The sequence below is a fragment of the Mastomys coucha genome, unplaced genomic scaffold (assembly GCF_008632895.1).
Source record: "Mastomys coucha isolate ucsf_1 unplaced genomic scaffold, UCSF_Mcou_1 pScaffold15, whole genome shotgun sequence".
NCBI classification, from domain to species: Eukaryota; Metazoa; Chordata; class Mammalia; order Rodentia; family Muridae; genus Mastomys; species Mastomys coucha.
In genome coordinates this window covers 167,512,432-167,532,544 of record NW_022196897.1, presented here as the reverse complement: position 1 = coordinate 167,532,544, position 20,113 = coordinate 167,512,432, and the positions used below count along the sequence as shown (strand labels likewise).

General features: G+C 48.9%; 2 protein-coding genes and 1 long non-coding RNA gene across 12 annotated transcripts in view; 1 reads left to right on the top strand and 2 right to left on the bottom strand.

Moving 5' to 3' along the window:
* Arfgap1 (ADP ribosylation factor GTPase activating protein 1) overlaps window positions 1-405 on the bottom strand; it is a 14,915-nt gene extending 14,510 nt beyond the window's left edge. For 4 of the 7 annotated variants that reach the window (XM_031373021.1, XM_031373025.1, XM_031373027.1 and 1 more), the window contains exon 1: window positions 300-403. The gene's annotated coding sequence lies outside the window, so the exon portion shown is untranslated. Of the gene's footprint in view, window positions 91-299 lie in introns of all 7 variants that reach the window. The other 3 variants (XM_031373020.1, XM_031373022.1, XM_031373026.1) reach the window with 3 other exon arrangements.
* A 374-nt stretch (window positions 406-779) lies between these two features.
* Window positions 780-11,694, bottom strand: LOC116091550. The gene is made up of 3 exons (XR_004119063.1): window positions 11,425-11,694; window positions 6,252-6,434; window positions 780-1,120 (listed from the first exon to the last, which is right to left on the bottom strand). It is a non-coding gene; the product is annotated as an uncharacterized LOC116091550 (long non-coding RNA).
* Nkain4 (sodium/potassium transporting ATPase interacting 4) overlaps window positions 11,132-20,113 on the top strand; it is a 21,141-nt gene continuing 12,159 nt past the window's right edge. For all 4 annotated transcript variants that reach the window (XM_031373034.1, XM_031373032.1, XM_031373035.1 and 1 more), the window contains exon 1: window positions 11,132-11,479. In XM_031373034.1, coding sequence (XP_031228894.1) covers window positions 11,426-11,479 — 54 coding nt within the window. In that variant the 5' untranslated portion in view covers window positions 11,132-11,425. The remainder of the gene's footprint in view (window positions 11,480-20,113) is intronic.

Below are 20,113 nucleotides of genomic sequence, written 5' to 3'. Positions count from 1 at the left end.
TGGACGGCCGCACACTGGGATCCTGGAGTTTGGGGTCCGAGGAACAAGAATGTCAACGGTCGAAGGACTGGAGAACCCGGAGCCAGGAAGCTGGGGAATGGGTGGTAGGGGACGCGGGGGGTACGGGAGAGTAAGTCAGGGCTGAAGACCGGGGGCGTCGGACAGTCACTGTATTGGGGGACCAGGGGCCTAGGGCCGCAGAACCGAGGATTATAGGGCCAGGAACCAAGTAATCCGAGAGCCGGAAGGGCAAGGAACTGAGGGTCTGCGGATGCCCGGTGTCCTGGCCGCGCACTCACCTGCTGCCCCCAGGGGGTCAGGCTCAGCCGGGGTGCCAAGCTGGACTAGGCGCTCAGATCCCCCCCACCACCAGCCGCCAGCAGCTTCCGGCTACGTCGCGCTTTGCAAGGACTCATGGGAGGCCTCCGAGGCGGTACTTCCGCCTCTGTGCGGGAGCCCTTGGCGCGGGTTCTTTCCCGGTCTGTCTAGGCCTTCGGCTGAGCGACAGGTTTGCAGGGTTGTTTCAGCGTGGGCGGTGCGGCAAGGCAGCACAGATGAATCCGGGCTGCGTTCCCTCCAGCCCGGATTCTAAGGAATCCACGACCAAGCCCGGACTGGAGCTAGAGGAAACTTCCCGTGGCTTCTGTCAACTCGAACTCCAATTTGGGCCAGCAGTTCTGGGCAAATCAATGGATTTAGTAGCCGGCGGGTTTTAGTTTTGTGTTCACCTTGGGTCTCTCTGTGCTACTAATTCCTTCCTTATCGGCCTTTTGACGTTTTTGTTTGTTTGGGCTTTTTTTTTAAAGAGACCAGGTTTCTCTGTGTAGCCCTGGCTGTCCTGGAGCTCACTCTGTGACCAGGTTGGCTTTGAACTTAAGATCCGCCTGCTTCTGCCTCCCGAGTGGATCTAAAGACGTGAGCCATCGCCGCCGGCTCGTTTGACTTTCAAATTGGCCAAAAGTCAATGTTTTATTGAGGTCAAATCAAACGCGCCTGCACTGGAACATACCGTGAGGCATTTTGTTAAATTAAAATCCATACACTTGGGACCTGTGTCACCTCAAGGGACAATGGACCCCTTTCTCCATTCACTGTTGGAGTTTCTGTCACAGGTTTAGAGCTTTGTGTGAATAGAGAAAAATAATGTAGCCTTATATCACTTATCCACAGCCTGATTTTGTTATTTGAGATAGACTTTCACACCTTAGTCTAATTTAGCAGGGAACCCGTAATGAGATTGGATACCCTCTTCTGGTGTGTCTGAAGATAGCTACTGTGTACAGTGTATTTATTTAATAGTAAATAAATAGCCGGGCAGTGGTGGCACACGCCTTTAATCCCAGCACTTGGGAGGCAGAGGCAGGCAGATTTCTGAGTTCAAGCCCAGCCTGGTCTACAGAGTGAGTTCCAGGACAACCAGGGCTAAACAGAGAAACCCTGTCTCGAAAAGCCAAAAAGAAAAAAAGTTAATAATAATAAAAATAATTTTTTAAAAAAAGAATCTTAATGTAAATATCTGATATGCAACCCCCAAAGAAGTTCTCGATTGAGAACCACTGTTCTAGAAGATCAGACTGTAAATCAAGTGGACATGTAGTGTTTTAAATAGTAACTGATGTGGAAGGGCTGAGCTCTTTGTGGGTGGTGTGGTCCTAGGTTCTATAAGAAGCAGGCTGAGCAAACTACTAGGAGCAGGCTAGTCAGCAGCACTCCTCCATGGCTTCTGCATCAGCTCTTGCCTCCAGGCTCCTACCCTGTTTGAGTTCTTTTTCTGATGCGGAAGCATAGGCCAAAGAAACTCTTTCCTCCCCAAGTTGTTTTTGATCACTCTGGTGACCACAGCAGTAGTAACCCCGACTAACACACTGCTCCAGGAAACACCAGTGCTTGGATCAACCAGCTCATTTATGTGAAAGCCTTTTCGTTTAAGCTCACCACAGAGTGCTCAGCTCCCTGACCTGGGATGTTTCTCACCAGTGTTCAGTAAGCGTGCTTCCCTCACTGACCTCCAGGGGGCAGGTCAGCCCACTTGGGGGTTCATCCAAAACAACCCCATCTTCCAGTCTCCTGAAAGTCTGTGGAGGATGCCATGGAAGGGCTAGATAGTTCTGGCAGGCTACCCAGGGTTGGGATGCAAAGAGCTGATGCAAGGAGGACTGGCTGAGTGCAAGTGACCTGGATTCCAGACCTGGAAGGAAGGTTCTCACCTTGTGTAACAGTTGGAATAAATGGTGATAAAGAAGTTCCTGGTAAGAAGAGGCCATAGTAAGCAGCCTGTTTGGCCTGAGCTGGCCTTCCAGTCAGAGGGCAGAGCTAAGCCCAATGGTATGAGGCTACTATAGAATTCAGAGTTTACAAAAACAAAATGGCAGGTGATCCTGAACCCTCACTGCTGAACCTGCTATTTACTATACCCAATTGCAAGTGTACTGTATAGCTAACACCCTCAAATAGACAGTAAAGAAAACATAAGGCCTTTGTGAGTCATGGACAGCCCTTGTAACAAGTTAGAAACTCAGTGCCCATACTCCATCTTCTATGAGCCTTCTGGGTACCCATGCCATATAGCACCTTTCTCCAGAGACCAGGCCTCTGATCTGAGGAGAACACACATCAGACCTTAGCCAACAGCACCAGCATCCACTCCTCCACTGGTGAGCAGGGTTGAGTCAGTTGAGGTTGATCTCCAGCTGACAACACACCTACTGCGTCAGACTTGCCTTTCTCCTAGGAATTTCTAGGGTCCTACATCCCCTAGAAACCCAGATTGTTTCCAGTGCCTAGTGCAGTTTCACTTCTTGTCACATCTCCCTTTCTGTTTGCTGTGTGCTAAGCAGAGCTGTGCTACCTCCCAGCAAGGATTTTATTTTTTTTAAAAAAATGAAGCTGAGGCTAGGTAGCCATTGTACACCCCCATTGAAGACTTTGCTTTTCTGTTTTGTTTCTTCTGCCTACTACCTTCAGATCCTTCCTGAATCAGGAGAGAAGAATGTGAGCTGGCTCAGGTCCACCCAGATAAGGAAGACTGCTGCAGTGTGGCCTTTGGCCCTTGGGTGATGGGAGGGGCCTTGATTTTGAGAAGGGCCTGGTAGAGTCCAGTCTGTCAGCTCTCTGCTGCAGTCTTACAGTGTTCAGGAAGGCCTGGAGTTGGGACAGAGGGAACTAGAGGGATGTCAGAGAGCAGGTGACGCCGCAAGGTCAAGAAGCCACGCAGACTTCAAAAGTGCAACTGTCTTTGGAGGGGAGTCTTGGCCATCATTCCATCCTAACCCTCCAAGGATCTCACAGCCTTGTTGGCTCACATTTGGTCACAGCCAATAAGAAAGTGCCAGGACTGGCCAGCTCCTCAGATTGCAGGCTTCGTGGTTCAGATCTCTGGACTGTGATGGCCAGGACCCAAATATTCCCTGCTCCTTAGCTCCTCCCATTCCTGTCTTAGATGGGGGTCTTTCTTGATTCTCATTGCTAGAGACAGAAACCCAATATTAAGTGGTGGACACAACAGAGAGAATTATTAAATCCAGTGAAAGCCGCACATTGGAGAGCAGACAGTCCACAACCTGCAGTATAGAGCTAGCTGCCTCTGTGCTCCTTGGATATCAGGCACACTTTCCCGGCATTGTAAGGGTGTTTTTAACTCTGTATCCTCAGCTCCAGTGAAGCTAACAGCCTTCCTGAGGAAAACAATGGGACTTTGTTAGTCTTTTTTATTCTCTATAGGTTTCTTAGACTAGGCTGTCACCTTTAAGAGCCAGCCATAGGAGGATATGTGATAGATGCTAGCAGCTGGAGGTTTGTAGATCCAGATAACAGTAACACTGCATACACATATATGGACTGGCCTGCATGTGTACAGGAGTCTCAATGTCAGAGCGAACCAAGAGAGGGCATTAGAATCCTCCTGTCCCAGAGAGCCTGGGAATAAAAATAGCTGAGTGTGGTGGCTGCACCTTTCCTTGTCCAGGAGCTGAGAGAGAAACAGGATGTCAGATCCCTGCTGAAGGGAGAGGAAAGATTGCCAGAGGTCAGGAGGACCAGGAAGACTAGTTGACGTAAATGTAGGAGTCATGACTTCAGACTTGTTATATCCAGCCGTAGACTCCCAATACAAACCCAGGAGCCTAGGGCTGGTTTGCACAGGGAAAGATAGGAGTGTTGTGAAATCTGTGATGAGACCCTGGGGGGCTCTGGAGAGTCAGTGGGCAGAGGAGTTGGTGCCCATGGGAAAGCTGAGAAAGGAGTCAGGGGGGCCAGGGGGGCCTGGGATAGCCAGTAATGGACTCAAACCTACCCTACAAGCAACAAGACCAGTGGGGAGAGATTAGGCTATAAGAGGATCACACAAGGCCATCTGACCAAGGCTGATCCCCACAGTGATGCTGACCAGTTGAAGGCTTGCAAGCTGATAGACCCAGACAAGTGGTAACTGTCCCCAAGGCAAAGTGTGGGCTGTGTACCTCTCTTTTGGACATGTTCTAGGCTGGTCATGGTACCTCCTGGCTACTCTCTGTCCTAGTCCTGCCTTCCAGGGCCTTGGAATGTTCTCTTTTTCATAAAAGTACAATCTATGCCCAACTCTGGAGTTGAAGAGACCTGTTATCAAATCCTGCCTCTGTCGTTTACAGGTTCCAGGCAAGCCACTCAGGGAGAAGCTTCCTATTTCTTACCTACAAGTGGAAGAAGATACAATAACCCACAAGGGTTCTTATGAAATTAAAGGAGCTGGCAGGAGGGCAGAAGCTGTGGGAACCACTACTATTGTTGCTGCTGGGGTGGGGACTTCCAGAGTGGGATACCCTGTACAGAGAGATAAAACAGAGGACCTGGGAAGAGTGTCCAGCAAAATTAAAGTATGGCCCACAGTGAGAAACGCCCATGCTGTGATTGTGAAGCTGAGTTTGTGGAAGGGATCATTTCTACATCTCCCTGGGTACTCCTTGCTATGATTTTGATGGAGTCACCTCCAGAATTCATGCCAGGCAGGCCTGAAACTTCAGGGCAAGAGCTTTTCAGGCGTGGTCATAGGGAGATGGATGAATTAGAAGGCTTTGACCTGAAAAATGGGATAGCATTCCTATAGAAGGGCTCCTGGTTGAAAGGCTCTCTTGTCTTGCTACCTGCCTCCCAGACAAGGTTTCAACAAAAGGCCAGCTTGAAAGCCTAGTGGCCACACCAGACACCAAATCTGGTGAAGCTAAATCTTGGACTTCCAGTTTTCTGAGCTGTGAAGAATGAGTTTCTGTTTGCTATAAACTACTTTGGCTCAGACCTTTTGTCTCAAACAGTGGTTTCTTGTTGACATTTAAGATCATGTTATGGACTCTGTCATGAGAGACAAAGTAATAGAGAGAAGAAGAAAGTTGGGGGAGAGGCACAGGGAATGTACATAGGATATATTGAAAGAGAGCAGCTGCTAGCCTCAGGAGAGGGCAGAGGGAACCAATGGGGCTTGCAGCTGGCTTTTGAACTCTTTGAGTTTTTCCAGTTTGTTTAATAAAACTAATGCTTGAAAGCTTGTGAGAAAAATATCAGCCCCTCCTGCCTCCGCTTTACTTGACTCTTTGATCCATGAGATCCTGATGCTAAAGATGAGGTCCCAAGACATTCTAGTCTGATCCATGGCCTTGGGCTCCTATGGAGAGGGTCTCAGAAACCTAGGTACATAGCCACAGGGAAGAGTCCCCTCCCACATACTGTTAGACTCCAGGCATGGGTTCTTTTGCTACAGGGAGTTCTGCTCTCCTAGAGACCAGAGATTGAATTTTCCTAAGGATACAAGGGCAAGCATCTCTTAACCTCCGATAAAGCATCGACTATAGGCCAAAGAAACTATTCCATCCAAGTATAGCTTAATAAACAAATGTGCTTATTGGGATTGCTTACAGAAGCATAAATAAGGGATTGCTTACAGGCCGAGGGTGATTCAAATGCAGCTACGTCACTAAAAAGTCCATTTCAGCATGATGACTTCTGAGTGCTGCCTCCAGAGAGTTCACTGCACAGCCTGAAGATAGATCCATGGAAGAGTCTCCTCAAGCTAGCCATTGGTATTGCTTATATAACCTTGGGGAGTGCCTTGTGAGCCTGTGAATACTCTTAGCTTCCCGGGCCTGAAAAGTCACATGCGCTTCTCTCTTTCACTCCAGGAGAGAGCCTTTCAATTCGAAGGAAATGTACCAGGCTTAATACTTCCTCTGTAGCTGATCACTCTCTCTGACACCTAGTGAACTATCAGAAGTGACTTGCCTCACTTCACTTACCTGGTTCCAGTCTAGTGCCCATATTCGTTCATGGAATCACAGTCATTGGCAGTGTGGGCTCCATTCTACACTGAACTGGTGGTGGTCTCAATACTTTTGCTTGAAATTCTCTTTCTGCCCTGGGACCCAGGGAGGCCCAGGCCTGTTGCTCACCACTCAGCAATGTGTGAGATTCTGTAAGCGCAAATGTGAACTGCAAGATTCAGCCTATCAGGCTTAGTTATAACCAATTTCTCCTCTTTCTCCTCCTCTCAGCTGTGTGATCTCCCTCAAACAGCTCCCAAGTCTGAAATGATAATCAAGCTACCAACTCCGAGGATCAAGAAAGGCAGATAAGAAGCTGGTCTCCCAGCAAGGCCATCCCACCTTATTCCATCTGTATTAGTCAGGATTCTCTAGACTCTAGGGTGGTGGTTCTCAATCTTTCTAATGCTACAAACCTTTAATACAGTTCTCCAGGCTGGAGAGATGGCTCAGCAATTAAGAGCGCCGACTGCTCTTCATGAGTTCAAATCCCAGCAACCCCATAGTGGCTCACAACCATCCATAATGAGATCTGATGCCTTCTTCTGGAATGTCTGAAGACAGCTACAGTGTACTTACATATAATAAATAAATAAATCTTAAAAAATAAAGTTCTCCAAGTCATAGTGAGCCCTAACCATAAAATTATTTTGTTGCTACTTTATAACTATAATTTTGCTACTGTTATGAATTGTAATGTGAATATCTGATGTGCAGAATGTCTCTACCTGCAGATTGAGAACTACCATCTAGAGGATCAGAATTGACAAAGATATAAATGGAGTGGCTTACAGGATTGGTAGGCTACTCCAACAATGGCTGAATATTGATGGAAAGTTCAAGAATCTCATAGTTGTTCAGTACAGGAGGCTGGATGCCTCAGCTGGTCTTCACTGTAAGCTGGAATCCCAAAGAAGTAGACTCTAAATGCCAGTAAGGAAACGGGCTTGTGTAAAAGTACAGGCTTTTTCTACCTCCTCCCTTGTACCCAAATAATGACATGGAGACCTATTTTATTAATTAAAAGCTTCAAACACTATAGCTGGACAGATATTCATCCATTCCACTATGCTACCTGCTACCTAGCCACATGCCTCGATACCCGCCAACTTAGTCTCGCCCTAGCTGTTCCAGTTCCATCCATGTCCTCATGGTGATCCTCTCATCATGACTCTCCTCTCTCTCTTCTTTCTCCACCTCACTGGGATCAAAAGTCCTGCTTCAACTCTCCTCCCCAGCTATAGGTCAGTCAAGTTTTTCTTAACCAATCAGAGGTGATGGAGAACGCTTTTTACAAGCATCGAGACAGGCGATGCTTTAGTAATAATGACAATGCTAACGTCTGAACTGCAACCAGATCTCTGGGCACAGTAATCAATGAGAATAGGACATTCAAGCAGAGAGAGGAGTCGGGGAGACCTTCTTCTGGGTCCTTTACATAGGCTGCCGGCAAGAAAGTGTGACCCACATTAAATGTGGACCTTCTCACATCAAAAGATCGAGGTTAAAAAGGGGTTTTCCCAGCCAGGCGGTAGTGGCACACACCTTTAATCCCAGCACTTGGGAGGCAGAGGCAGGCAGATTTCTGAGTTTGAGGCCAGCCTGGTCTACAGAGTGAGTTCCAGGACAGCCAGGGCTATACAGAAAAATCCTGTTTCGAAAAACAAAACAAAACAAAAAAACAAAAAACAAAAAAAAAAAAAGAAAGAAAGAAAAAGAAAAAAATCTTTAATGGGTGTTGCTTGGCTTTTAGTTAATTCCAGATGTAGTCAAGTGTACAACCAAGAATAGCTATCAAAAGTCTACCTCTTGTTAACTTGACACACAATTGTATCTCCTTATACCATGCTTAATTCCCAAGTGAAACAATAACCAGTTTATAAGTGCACCTAATGTGATACAACTATTCCATGAACAATTATAAACACATTATATAGTTAACCAGGTCATAATTACATCTAATTTGATATAACTATCTGTAGTACAACTGCAAATACATTATCAGTTTTAGAATAGGTGGCACTGTTCCTTGAAGAACATTCTTTTTTATTCATAAGAAAGGTAGTCACAATGATTGTGTCTTAGTCAGGGTTTCTATTCCTGCACAAACAACATGACCAAGAAGCAAGTTGGAGAGGAAAGGGTTTATTCAGCTTACTTCCACATTGCTGTTGATCACCAGAGGAAGTCAGGACTGGAACTCAAGGTCAGGAAACAGGAACTGAAGCAGAGGCCATGGAGAGATGTTCCTTACTGGCTTGCTTCCCCTGGCTTGCTCAGCCTGCTCTCTTATAGAATCCAAGACTTCCCCTTGATCACTAATTGAGAAAATGCCCCCACAGCTGGATCTCATGGAGGCACTTCCCCAACTGAAGCTCCCTTCTCTGTGATAACTCCAGCCTGGGTCAAGTTGGCACACAAAACCAGCCAGTACAGATCGCAACAATAGATGCTGGTCTGTTAAGATGGAGCTTGGCACAGGAAGTGGAAGGGGATCTGGAGGAGGATGAGATTGAGCATGTGCCTCCATTGGGCATAAAGTCCCACTGTGAGGTGGATGAGATGTGTGGATATCTGGTGTCTATGCTCTACCTGCTCTTGCATGTACCCACACCAGCTTAGCTCCAGTTAGGAAGTTGGGGTGACCTAGAAAGTTGATATGACATGGCCCTGTTCTGGATACAGAAAGGCAAATTTCCATAGGTAGACTAAACATTTCAGGGAAGCCCTGGGGTCCTAGCCACCCCTAATTCACAGTGTGTGTCAGAAAGAATCCACAGCTCATGTCTGCTCTCCTATGAATAGGAACACCCCTCTTGTCTCAGAGAGTGAACTCTAAAGAACCTCAGACAGGCTGTAGTCAAGACTCAAGAACTTGCAGGCACCAGAAACAAAATATCTGCTGTCTACCAAGAGAACTGGGAAGAACACAGCCTGGGCACCCACCTGTTTGAAGGTATAGAGGGTTGGACCAAGAGTACTCATGGCAGCTGGAGACAGACAGTAGGCTGCAAAAGGTACACATGCCTGTATGCAAACCATGTTGTGGAGGCTGTGGCTCACAAATGTAGCCATGGTGAGAATGTGCTCAGAGGTGTGCACAGTGTTGTGTAGTGACTTGTGCCATCTGGCTATATCCATGGTGATTCCCTTGAGATGGCATCAAACCCACACTGGAAAGAACTGAGTGGTCATTTGTCCACATTGAAGACATATACAGCTGTCATAACTAGAGAAGAGTGCCATTTCTCTGTTGAAGTTAAGGTTCCACTGGTATTCAACCTAATCTACCCAGGAGGACCCCACCTGAGGAAATTATTCAGCCCCAGGTGTCAAGCACTCTCTTCCACATAATATACACCACTGGTCTTTTTACGGAGTGACTTTCCGTGAACACCTGCCCAAGAAGTTCTGCCATCTTCACACAGCTTGCTCTGATGGTTAGGACTTCTAAACACCACGTGTGGTTCTACCCCTGCCCCATTCAGGGAACATCTGTTTAGTCTCTATCCTTGGTGGGTGGTTAGAAGCCCCTTCCTGGGCCTCAGTTCCCATCAAGGCTGCTCTGTGTGGGCAGGCAGTGATCGGGAGCTCCACCCTTCTCATTTATCAGACCCCTCACACACACACAACTCTCCACCCTCCACCCCCCACCCCACACTTCTCCTCTCTGGGCTTTATTTACTGAGCCTGAGTCATATACTTCCACAAGCATGGATTAAGGATCTTGGCTGGCTTCCTCCCCAAGACTGAAGACCTTGACTTGCTTTCTGTTAAATGGACTGGTATGTTTGGACCCCGCCAGTGCTGTTTGTGACTGTCCACCAGGCTGAGATAAGGGAAATTTGGTAATTCATAAAATAGTACAAGTGATTCAGGAGTTAAGTAACCACAGGAAGTCACAGATCGCTTCTCCATGAGAAGCCAGTGGTGAAGGAGTTCTCAGTGCACAACAGTTGTCACACAGAGGAAGGCTATCCATAGATACTCTGAGCGTCCCCATGAAGCTGGGTGACGCTGACTTTGGTTCTCTGTCCCTGAGCTGCTCAAGTCAAGACTTGACTCGGTTTCTCCCAGAAGCTCCTCCTCCTCTTCCCACAGTGAACTTCCCTTCTGGTGACAGATTGGGACCTCCTTCTGCTGCTAGCACAAGATTCCTGCCCCAGGGACAGACTTTTTATCGTTATTCACTAGGACCTGCACTACAGCCCAATACTTCCCTCTGACCACAATATCCATTCCTGCCTGGGTATGAGGCTCCTCTACAACCTATCTCAATCCCATTTTCAGGCCTCTGTGAAGCAGGGTTTTCTGTGTATTATTGTGAACAGGACATCCTATTAGAGTGACTAGTGATGTTCCTGAGCAGACCTGGAACCACACCTTCTGGACAGGTGAAGTACTGGTGAGCCTCCTGTTCATGAGTCTTCGATCTCAATATGGACATAGAGCTCTGGACCAGGTTGGGGCTTCTAGAAGATAAGGAGTCTTAGGCTTTCACACTGAAAACACCTTGTTCATGAGGTACCTCTGAACAAGGAAGAAGCTTGATGTCAACAGTGCAGAGATGCATGTCCCACCAGAAGTTTCGGATTAGGGACAGGAGCCAGGCTGAGAACTATCTGGGGAAGACACAGTTGCTAATTATTCTTTTATGAGCATTCTGGGACAGACTCGTTGACAGATCAAGTCTGTCCTGTGGCCACTGTTCAGTCCTGCGCTGCTATATGCTGCCAGAAAGCCCTGTCATCGCCGCTTTAAGAAGGGGTCCCACGCCTCCTCTCTGGACCGCTTGAAGCCCCTAAGGGCTGCTAGGACTAGGGGTATCTAAGCGTGGAGACAGACGCAGCGCAGCTGTTACCCAGAGCAGGAAAGCTGTGGGTGGGCGGGGTCTAAAGAGCGGGTGGGCGGGGGCAGGATCTAAAAGGAGGGGCGGACTGGGCTGGGGTCTGCTAGGCTTACCCGAGGCCAGATCCTGTTGGGGCGGGATCTGCAAGCTGGAAGGAGGCGGTGTTTTTAGGGCAATGCGGGCGGAGGAATGGGGGAGGGTCTGGGGGTAAGGAGGCTGGACAGAAGGTTTCGCACGCAGAGAACTCCAGCCCACTCTGGCAGCCAAGGCTCCCGCGGGTGAAGTGAATACCATGGGCTCTTGCTCCGGCCGCTGCACTCTTCTTGCGCTCTGCGCTCTGCAGCTGGTGAGTCCGGGTGTCCTGCATGGCTCTCCGGACCCGCACCAGCCTCGGGTGGCTCCTGGGATGAAGGCTTGGACTTGGCTATGGCTGCTGCGGCCGATTTTTCCGGCTGCCAGGCGTGCGAGGGGAGCTGTCACGGTGCAGGATCCTGGCTGTGCCCTGCTGTGTTTGCTTGGGGAGTAGCGTCCCTGCTGGCGGGGACAGGTGCAGGGGGGCGCTTGGCCCACCCCCGCCCTCGACCGACCACAAGGAACAAAAGCCTTGGGGCGGGCTGCCTGGGGAGCTGAGCTCAGGTCCAGAGTGCCTAATCAGGCGGACGATGTTGCTCTTGATGCCCACAAGCCCAAAAGGCGCCTGTAGCTAGGAGAATCAAGCGGTTATGTCTTACAACCGCGACACAAGGTTCAGTAAAGACAGCAAAGTTCAGTGTCTGAGTGTGGACATTAGAGTCGGATGTGCTGGAGAGTGTGATCACTTGACGCGCCCTGCTTGTGCGCAGGCACAGACTACCTTGGAGTCTCCCAATCTCCCTGGGCCTGTAGAGGGAAGGGGCTCTCAGGCCCAGATGCTTAGGGTTAAGCCCAAGTCCACTAGTGGAAAAGCCTTGTTAGAAAACTTGGATGACACTGAACAGCTTTGCAGCTCTCCTTGAGCTTGGAGCCTAGAATATGGGTTCTGGGATTGAGGGAGGAAGGGGCTACAACAAAGGTCGCTGAGGAAGCTCCTCTACTAAATGCTAATGAGTCCTGAGTATCTGGTCTTAAAAAGGAAATGGAGCTTTGTTGTTTCTGGACTGGGTGTGGGCCTGGGCCCAAATAGACTGGGTGCCTCCTCCCCTGGCTGAAGCGGAGGTCCCTGAAGAAGAAGTTGTTTTAAAGATGCTTTAAGGCATTTGGTGTTTTGTCCTCCCAGGAACACAGGGGGTGTCTTGTACCTTCAGAGATTGCCAGACATACTTTGGAATTACAGGGAGGTCCGTGGTTCAAGTCTTTACTGGTCTGCAGCTTTCTATGGGGCAAATCAGACTTGAGGGCTGCCTCCAGCCTTGGAGCAGTGTTGAGCGCTGTCTTTCTGTGAAGGGGTCCCTCAAGGGGAAGATGGAAAAAAGTTCTGCAGGATGACCAGGTAAAGGACAGGGATAGGTGCTCTGACTCGGATTTAGAGCCTGCCCAATGTGGGAGTGAAGAAACAAAGTTGCTTTGTGGGAGGGGGGAGACTTTGGTTTCTTTGCCCTGGATTTGGCCTGACAATGTTCTCCACATGTGGCTGAGAGAAGCAGGTGCCTCTGCCACCTCTAGTTCAGAGATGTGGTCTTGGGGTGAAGGAGGGTAAGGTCAGGGCCTGTTGCTTCTGTTTGACTTCTGGCTGCAAGTAAGAAGAGGAGAGGGGTCATTTTGGTGCTTGGGTTGTGGGGCTTCCCTGGACAGGGCTTCTCAAAAGCCCAGTCTCAGCCAAGACAAGCTCCAAGGACTTTGTGGAGCTGTACTGAGCCCTGTACCCTTGCTTTGTCCAGCAGGGCCACAGCTGAACCGCCCCAGGGAACTGTCAAGGGTCTTTTGTCTTGCACTGGCTGGCAGTTTGGGGGCGGGCCACCCTCCTCAGCCTCTGGGCAGAACAAACCCAGTACCACCCACAGCTCTGGTCTCTGCTTTCGAGTGGGGAGCAGAGGAAGCTGGGAATAGCATGGGGGTCCCCAGGCCCTCCCTTTTTTGACAACCGTGAGAGTTTTCTTGTTACCAAGTTACTGGACAAAGGACCCAAACAACTCTCCCTTGAAGAACAGCAGGAACTTTGCCGGCTCTGAGCCAGCTCTGTGCTGAGACCATTCCCAGCCCTCGCTTTACTGTGATGACAAGACAGGAGATTCAGGGCCCATGAAGGGTCTGCAATGAGATTCTGCAGGGCTACCAGCTGTAAATTGCCCATCTCCATACAATGGGAGACTCACATGTGGCCATAGAGCTTCTGGGCGTGTTGGCTCAGAAGTGAAAGGATGTGTCAGTACTCTCATCTCTTTCAAGGTTTGCCATTCCTGAGGCAACCAAGAGGCTGGCAACTGTTCAGCCTGAGGTCCTGCAACAGACATGCAGCTTATCCAGCATCCAGCCTTGGGTTTCTTAGTGGACCAAAAAGCCAAAAAGGGCATTTTCATCTCCCCTTTCTTCTTCTCCTGAGGTGGGATGAAGACCAATAGGATCCAGTCATTCATAAAGAGGCTGGCCTCTGTCCCCAGGTGCTGGTTCCCCCACCCTACCCCTGTTTGCAATTTTATGTGCAGGGCTCCTCCAGGAACTAGAGGCCTGCTGGGATGGAGACAGCTGGCTCTGATTCTTTGGATCCATTCTAGACCCTGCATTTTCATATTGTGTGTGACTTTGGTCAGTGCCTCTAACAGTTGAAAGGAACAAGCAAGCACACAGATCACTGTGTGACTCCTCAGGGAAAGTACATCGTGGGGGAGGGGAAATGCCATCACTATCTGCCTGCGCCCAGGGTAGGAGCATGCAGGGGTGAAGACCCTAAGCCCTGCCTAAAGAAGGGATATTTCTGTTCCAGAAGTTGAGAGGGTGCACAGGGCTCTGAGATGGTGGGTGGAGGCAAGAGGGGGTGAAGGTGGATAACCACTTGAGTGAGAGGCTTGATGCTCAAAGGCTGGATTCTGTTAGAGCTTCACTCTATGGGTCAAGAGCAGTCTGTGGCTATGGCTCCATCAACAGTCTCTGTCTTGAACAGTCAAACAGGCCTCTGCTGTCGTCCATTTTATGGGGTTGGGGTGGACAGCCATCTGGTGCCTCCTTAAGGGAGATTTTCAATGTCAATGGATGTTCTGTCAGAGTCTGGCACTTCTGGTGAAATGAAAGCAGAGGAAATACCTATCCAGGGCTTGCCCTGGCAGATCTGATGTTGTAGAGAGTCCTGAGTGCCTTCTCAATAGCTATGTGTCCAATAACACTAGGAATTCAACAGTGAGCTAGGGGTGCAGCTTAGTGGACCAGTGCTTGCCTAGCAAGTGCAAGATCCTGGGTTTGATTCCAACACTGGAATAAGCTTTCTTTCCCTCTCTCTCTCCTTCTCTGCCCTCTCCCCTCCAGAGAGGAGGGGGGGCTTGGAAGAGTTGGAAACATTCCATCCCTTACCTTTCCTGCCCCTACCAACACTCAGAGACTCAGAGATTCTCTTCTGAGCTATATCAGCTCTCTAGGAAGCTGAGGGTAGAAAGGACATGCAAGGTGAGGACCTGCAATTCCCAGGTCATTCTTACCCATATGAATGCCCCAGGTTGGCCTCTCCATCGTTCGGCACAAGGTTGAATTGAAATTTAGAATCTGGACATGCCTTGTGACACAGATGCGGGACCCCACAGTTCTGGGGAACTCTGACAGAGGAAGTGGGGAGGGGCAGGAGTTTCCAAGGTGCGAGAGAGTCAGACACCAGAGGTCTCCATAGGATTATTGAAGCTGTTGATTTCCTAGGATCACAGCAGCTCTGTAGATGCCCTTGTGGTGCAAGGTATTAGGTAGGCAGAAGACAGACAACATATGGGAGGGGTAGTATGTTAGACCTCTTCAGGAGGTTGTGCTGGTAAGGACCAGTCATTCTGCGAGTTCATTGTGGCCTCCATGTGCTATGTTTGGCAGTAGTGCTTGGCTTGTCCTCCATATCAGGAGCATTGTAGGGATGGTCAGCAGGGGATAGGCATACAATAAAAAGGAGTTGGCTGTGATGTATATGGCTGGGAGAGAGAGGAGGGTATGAATGGGTTCTCAGATCAACAGAGGAGAAGGGACCTCGCCTGCCAGGCAAACTCTGGTTGAAGGATTGGAGAATCAGGCAGCTGGGGTCTAGGCCTTCCTAGCAGAAAATTGGGCCCAGAACAATTTGTGACAGCCAGGAGAGTAAGTGCAAGTTTTAGGTAACAGAGGGAGAAAGCTGATAAAGGGTTAAGTGTGTCTGAGACATCAAGTAGGTAATAAAAGGGGTGCTAGGCACAGGAGTTACAGAGGCATGGGATACAGATATTCTTCAACCTGGATTCTGAGGCCTTAGACTCAACCTGACCATTAAGAGCCCATCTTGCAAGAGTCCTAGGTGGATGTGAGGCAGAGCTGACACCCTATCTTGGAAGCTTAAGCTACTCCTCAGGAAGGGTCTCCAGCGCATATTCTCCTCCTGGGGACAGGAGAATGGCATGCTGGGTAACTCCTTTCTTGAATACCCCTCCTCATTCCCTGCTCTGGGAACAGGCCATGACTGACAGTCCCAATGTTGCTGAGAGCCTGGGTCAAGCTCACTGAGTCTCAGTGACCCCACATTCCAGGCCTAGAGCCACCAGGGTGTGTCTGGGCTGAGGGAGGGGCAGGTTCTGAAGAAATTTGGCAGATGACAGAAAGAATCTCCCTCCCCAAAGAAGTTATAAAATCACCCCCACAGGACAGCAAGTCCAGGAACAGCAAGACAGAAAGCACCATGGGCTTTCAGTCGTACTGACTAGGTCTGTCATTCGGTTTCTCCCTGACTGCTGCTACCTAATACACATGTGCTCACACATGCACGTGCAAGTGTACATGTGTACACTTGGCTCTGTATTTTATAAAGATGTGGGACCCACGTGGGGCCCCACCTGCCAGCATGCCAGGCCTTCTCTGGTTACTTCTGGGGTCAGAGTATCTCTGAACAAATAGTCTGGACTGGAACCTCAGGATCCAGGGAGCCATTGGACTGGATGCTGAGGGACTATTTCTGCCATGTGTTGGAAGTCCAGGCAGCCTAAGGAAATGAGGCCTCGCCCCTCTTATCAGCTGTGTACAGCCCTGGGCCTGACCATTTACTTGTCCAACAGAGCTTACCTTCTTTGGGAGAAAAAGAGGCCAGGGACCCTGTGTGCAGCCACAGAGATTCTCCTAGATTCAAGCTGAGAACAGAAGAGGTCTGGACTGTCCATGGAAGGGGCTACAGAGAGCACAATAACCCACACTCAAGGCCTCTGTGGCTGTGCAACAACTGCCATGGGATGGACAAGGCCTGGCCAGGGATGCTGCCACCATGGTTGTTTTTTCTTTTTCTTTTTTGGTTTTTTGAGACAGGGTTTCTCTGTATAGCCCTGGCTGTCCTTGAACTCACTCTGTAGACCAGGCTGGCCTCAACTCAAAAATCCACCTGCCTCTGCCTCCCAAGTGCTGGGATTAAAGGTGTGTGCCACCACTGCCTGGCATGCCACCATGGTTATAATCCTCACTTCAAATGCTGTGCTCAGTGAGTATTGGCATTTGTTGAGCCCTGAGCTCCAATGCCCTTTAGAGAAGTCAGCAAGACTGTCTTCCTATTCCTGAGACTGTCTTCTTATTGGGTTGTGAACTTCTGTCCTTTCCACCCTAAGTCTTACTTGCTTAGTCAGGACCCATCTGTAGCTGATTCTCCTACACAAAGGCTTCTGGGCTGGTTCTCCTACCCAAAGGCTTCTGGGCTGGTCATCCTTCTCTGATGTTTCTCTAGTGTCTTAGGGTTTTACTGTTGTGGACACCATGACCAAGGCAACTCTTATAAGGACAGCATTTAATTGGAGCTGGCTTACAGGTTTCAGGAAGAAACCTTGACAGATGATAATGGAGTTTCAGACCATTATCATCAAGTCAAGAATATGGCAGCATCCAGGCAAGGCATGGTGCAGGCAGAGCTGAGAGTTCAACATCTTCATCTGAAGCCTGCTAGTGGAAGACTGACTTCTAGGCAGCTAGGGTGAGGGTTTTAAGCCTACACCTACAGTGACAACCTATTCCAACAAGGCCACACTTCCTAATAGTGCCACTCCCTTGGCCAAACATACAAACCCTCACATCTGGCAACCATGGGATGTACAGTGGCTCTGGTGGCACAAGGTCTCTTGGGATGGTACAAGTGTCTTAGGCAGTGTGATCTCCTAAGGTCTTTTTGCCTCTACTTGAGTGGAATTAATTTGTGTTTGAAAGAGAGGGGTTTTTGTTTGTTTGTTTTTTGGGGGGGATACTTCTTCTGCCTGCTGCTCCATCCCCTTATATTAATGAAGGTTTCAGGAAGGATGCAGATAGTTTGATTAGGAGGCCAGACTTAGTGGAGTATAAGTCACTTTCTTCATCACTGTGACAAGATGCTTGGTTGGCATGAACAACCTCAGGGAAAGGGGTTTTATTTTGGTTCATGGCTTCAAGTTCAGCTCACAGCAGCGGCTCCCTTTCATGTTGAGAGCATGTCACAATGTCTGTTCATGTGACTCTGATGAGGAAACAAAACACAGGTGGGAACCTGGGAACCAGGAGTGAGCCCAACCTTCGAAGACCTGCCCCTGGTGACTTGCTTGTGCCAGTCAGGTCTGACCTCCTGAGAACCTTCAGGACACTGGCTCCTAAATCAGTGTCACTAAGCCGGGAACAAACATTTTAACATGAGGCGGTAGGGGACTTTCAGAATAACCCCTAACACCTGGGTCACTGACTGTCACTGACTGTTTTCCTGAGTCATTTGAAAGTCACACAACTGGGTTTCTTCCACACTCTGGTATGTGTATTTCTTTGGCCTCTAAGACTGGCTGCAGCTTCTGCTGTGCACAGTGTGTTAGCTACAGCATCTGACCTGCCTATGTGGGGCCAGCACCTATAAGCACCTGCTGTATATACTGTACAGGCCAAACAGGATCTGGCACTCCCTGTGGGAGTGGAAAATTCCCAGCTCATATTCATGGTCCAGAAAGGACTAGCCAGGGAGTGCAGTCCTCATCTCAGGCAAAGCCCCTAGAAGTTCAGGGAGATCCTGGGACTAGCTATGTTTATAACACTGCAACACTAGCCCATGCTCAATGCCTGCATGCAGAGCAGACTCTTAACCAATCCTGGGAGGATTCTTGGCATATTCCAATGAGAAGAGTGTCCTGGTTGACACCAACTCCCAATTCCTTAGAGATGATGTAGCTCCAAGGCAGACAAATGATTTCTTGTAAAAATAAGCAAAGCTCTTGCAGAGCTCTCCAGTCAGCCCTTGCTCCCCATGCTTACCAGGTTTTCTTACTCCCAGGTGCCTATGGTGACCACCTACAATGAGCTAGGCCCTCCCACATCAATCATCAATTAAGAAATGTAACACAGGCTTTCTCACAGGTCAGTCTGGTGGGGACATTTCCTCAGTTGAAATTCTTTCATCTCAATAGACTCTGGCTTGCGTCAAATCGACAGAAAACTAACTAGCAGACCTTGAACTCTGAGACCTACCTGTGTCTGGTGCTCAGATTAAAGGCGTGTACCACCACTACCTGGCCCAACAGCCAGTCTCCGTCAGAGAATGAATGCCTTAGCTTTTCCAGTGCTGATCTGGTTGCTTGTACACAGAGGTTGAGTGAATGTCACAGGCTCAGCCAATGTGCTGCTTCTTTAACATTGCTTCTCTTATAGAAGTTGCCTATCCTTTTTAGTCCTTCCTGGACAAACCTTTGTCATCCCAAACACAATGGCTCCAGAGAAGATGTTAGAATGTGGTGGAATTATCCATACTTTCTCTTCCTTCAGCTATACCCACACTTGGAGTGGAGCCCAGTGAAGGATGGATGGGTGAGTGGTGAATGAAGGATGGAGAAATGGATGGAAACAGAATGTGTTTAGGTAGATGAAGGAATGGGTAGATGAAGGGATGGTGGGTGAATGGATAGATGATGGATGTGCAGATGGTTAGGTGAATGGATGCCTTAGAGTCTTGATTCTACTGGGCATGAGTTTGTTTCCCCCAAGTATAAAACATGTTCTTGTATATAATCCATTCTTTCCTAGTGATCTCTCTGTCTACTTGGATAGAGGGTAGTTTCTTTGGAGTCACAGCGTCTCATGAGTGTACCCAGAATAGAAGTGTACCCAGCCCATCAGGATAAGAGCCACTTTCCCCACAACGGTCTCCAGAACATAGATCATTTACCAGGAGACATGGATTCTCTGGGCTTTACATTCAGCACCCTGTGTAAGCTTAGATCTCATCTAAGGATCTCACTTTAGGATCTGTTCTTCTTGTTTATGTCACCCCTAACCTCCAGGTAGAACAGCCTTGGGTATGGGCCAGTCATGATGATGCATGCCTTTAATCATAGCACATGGGAGGCAGAGGCAGGGGGATCTCTGTGAGTTCAAGGCTGTCCTGGTCTACATAATGAGTTCTGATTGAAAAAAGTAAAAAAAAAAAAAGAAAAAGAAAGAAAAAGGAAAGGACTTGACTGGTCCTAGGTATGGTGGAAGAGAAGGTTTATTGTAAATAAAAGGGGGAGTATAGCCAGAGGCAGGGACTTCTGGGAGCATTCAGAAAGGACTTGACCCTGAGCCATGTGAGGAGAGGGGAGAAGGGAGAGCCAGCCCAAGAAGCCATGAGGGTAAAGGGCAGACAAAAGAGCCAGATAACCAAAATGGCTGGGGGAAGGGCAGCCTAGCCCCTAGGTTGGGGAGTTCAGGGTGGGGGATAGAGAATGCCAGCCAATAGAGCCCTGTAACAGGTAGAGACCAAAGAATTCTGGGAGAACCTGTAGTCCCCTTTGATATGTTTAATAGGCACCTCAGCTGTTCGGCAGGGTTTGAGGTCTGACAAGTTCCAGGATAGTCAGGACCCTGTCTCAAACAAACAACAAACAAACCA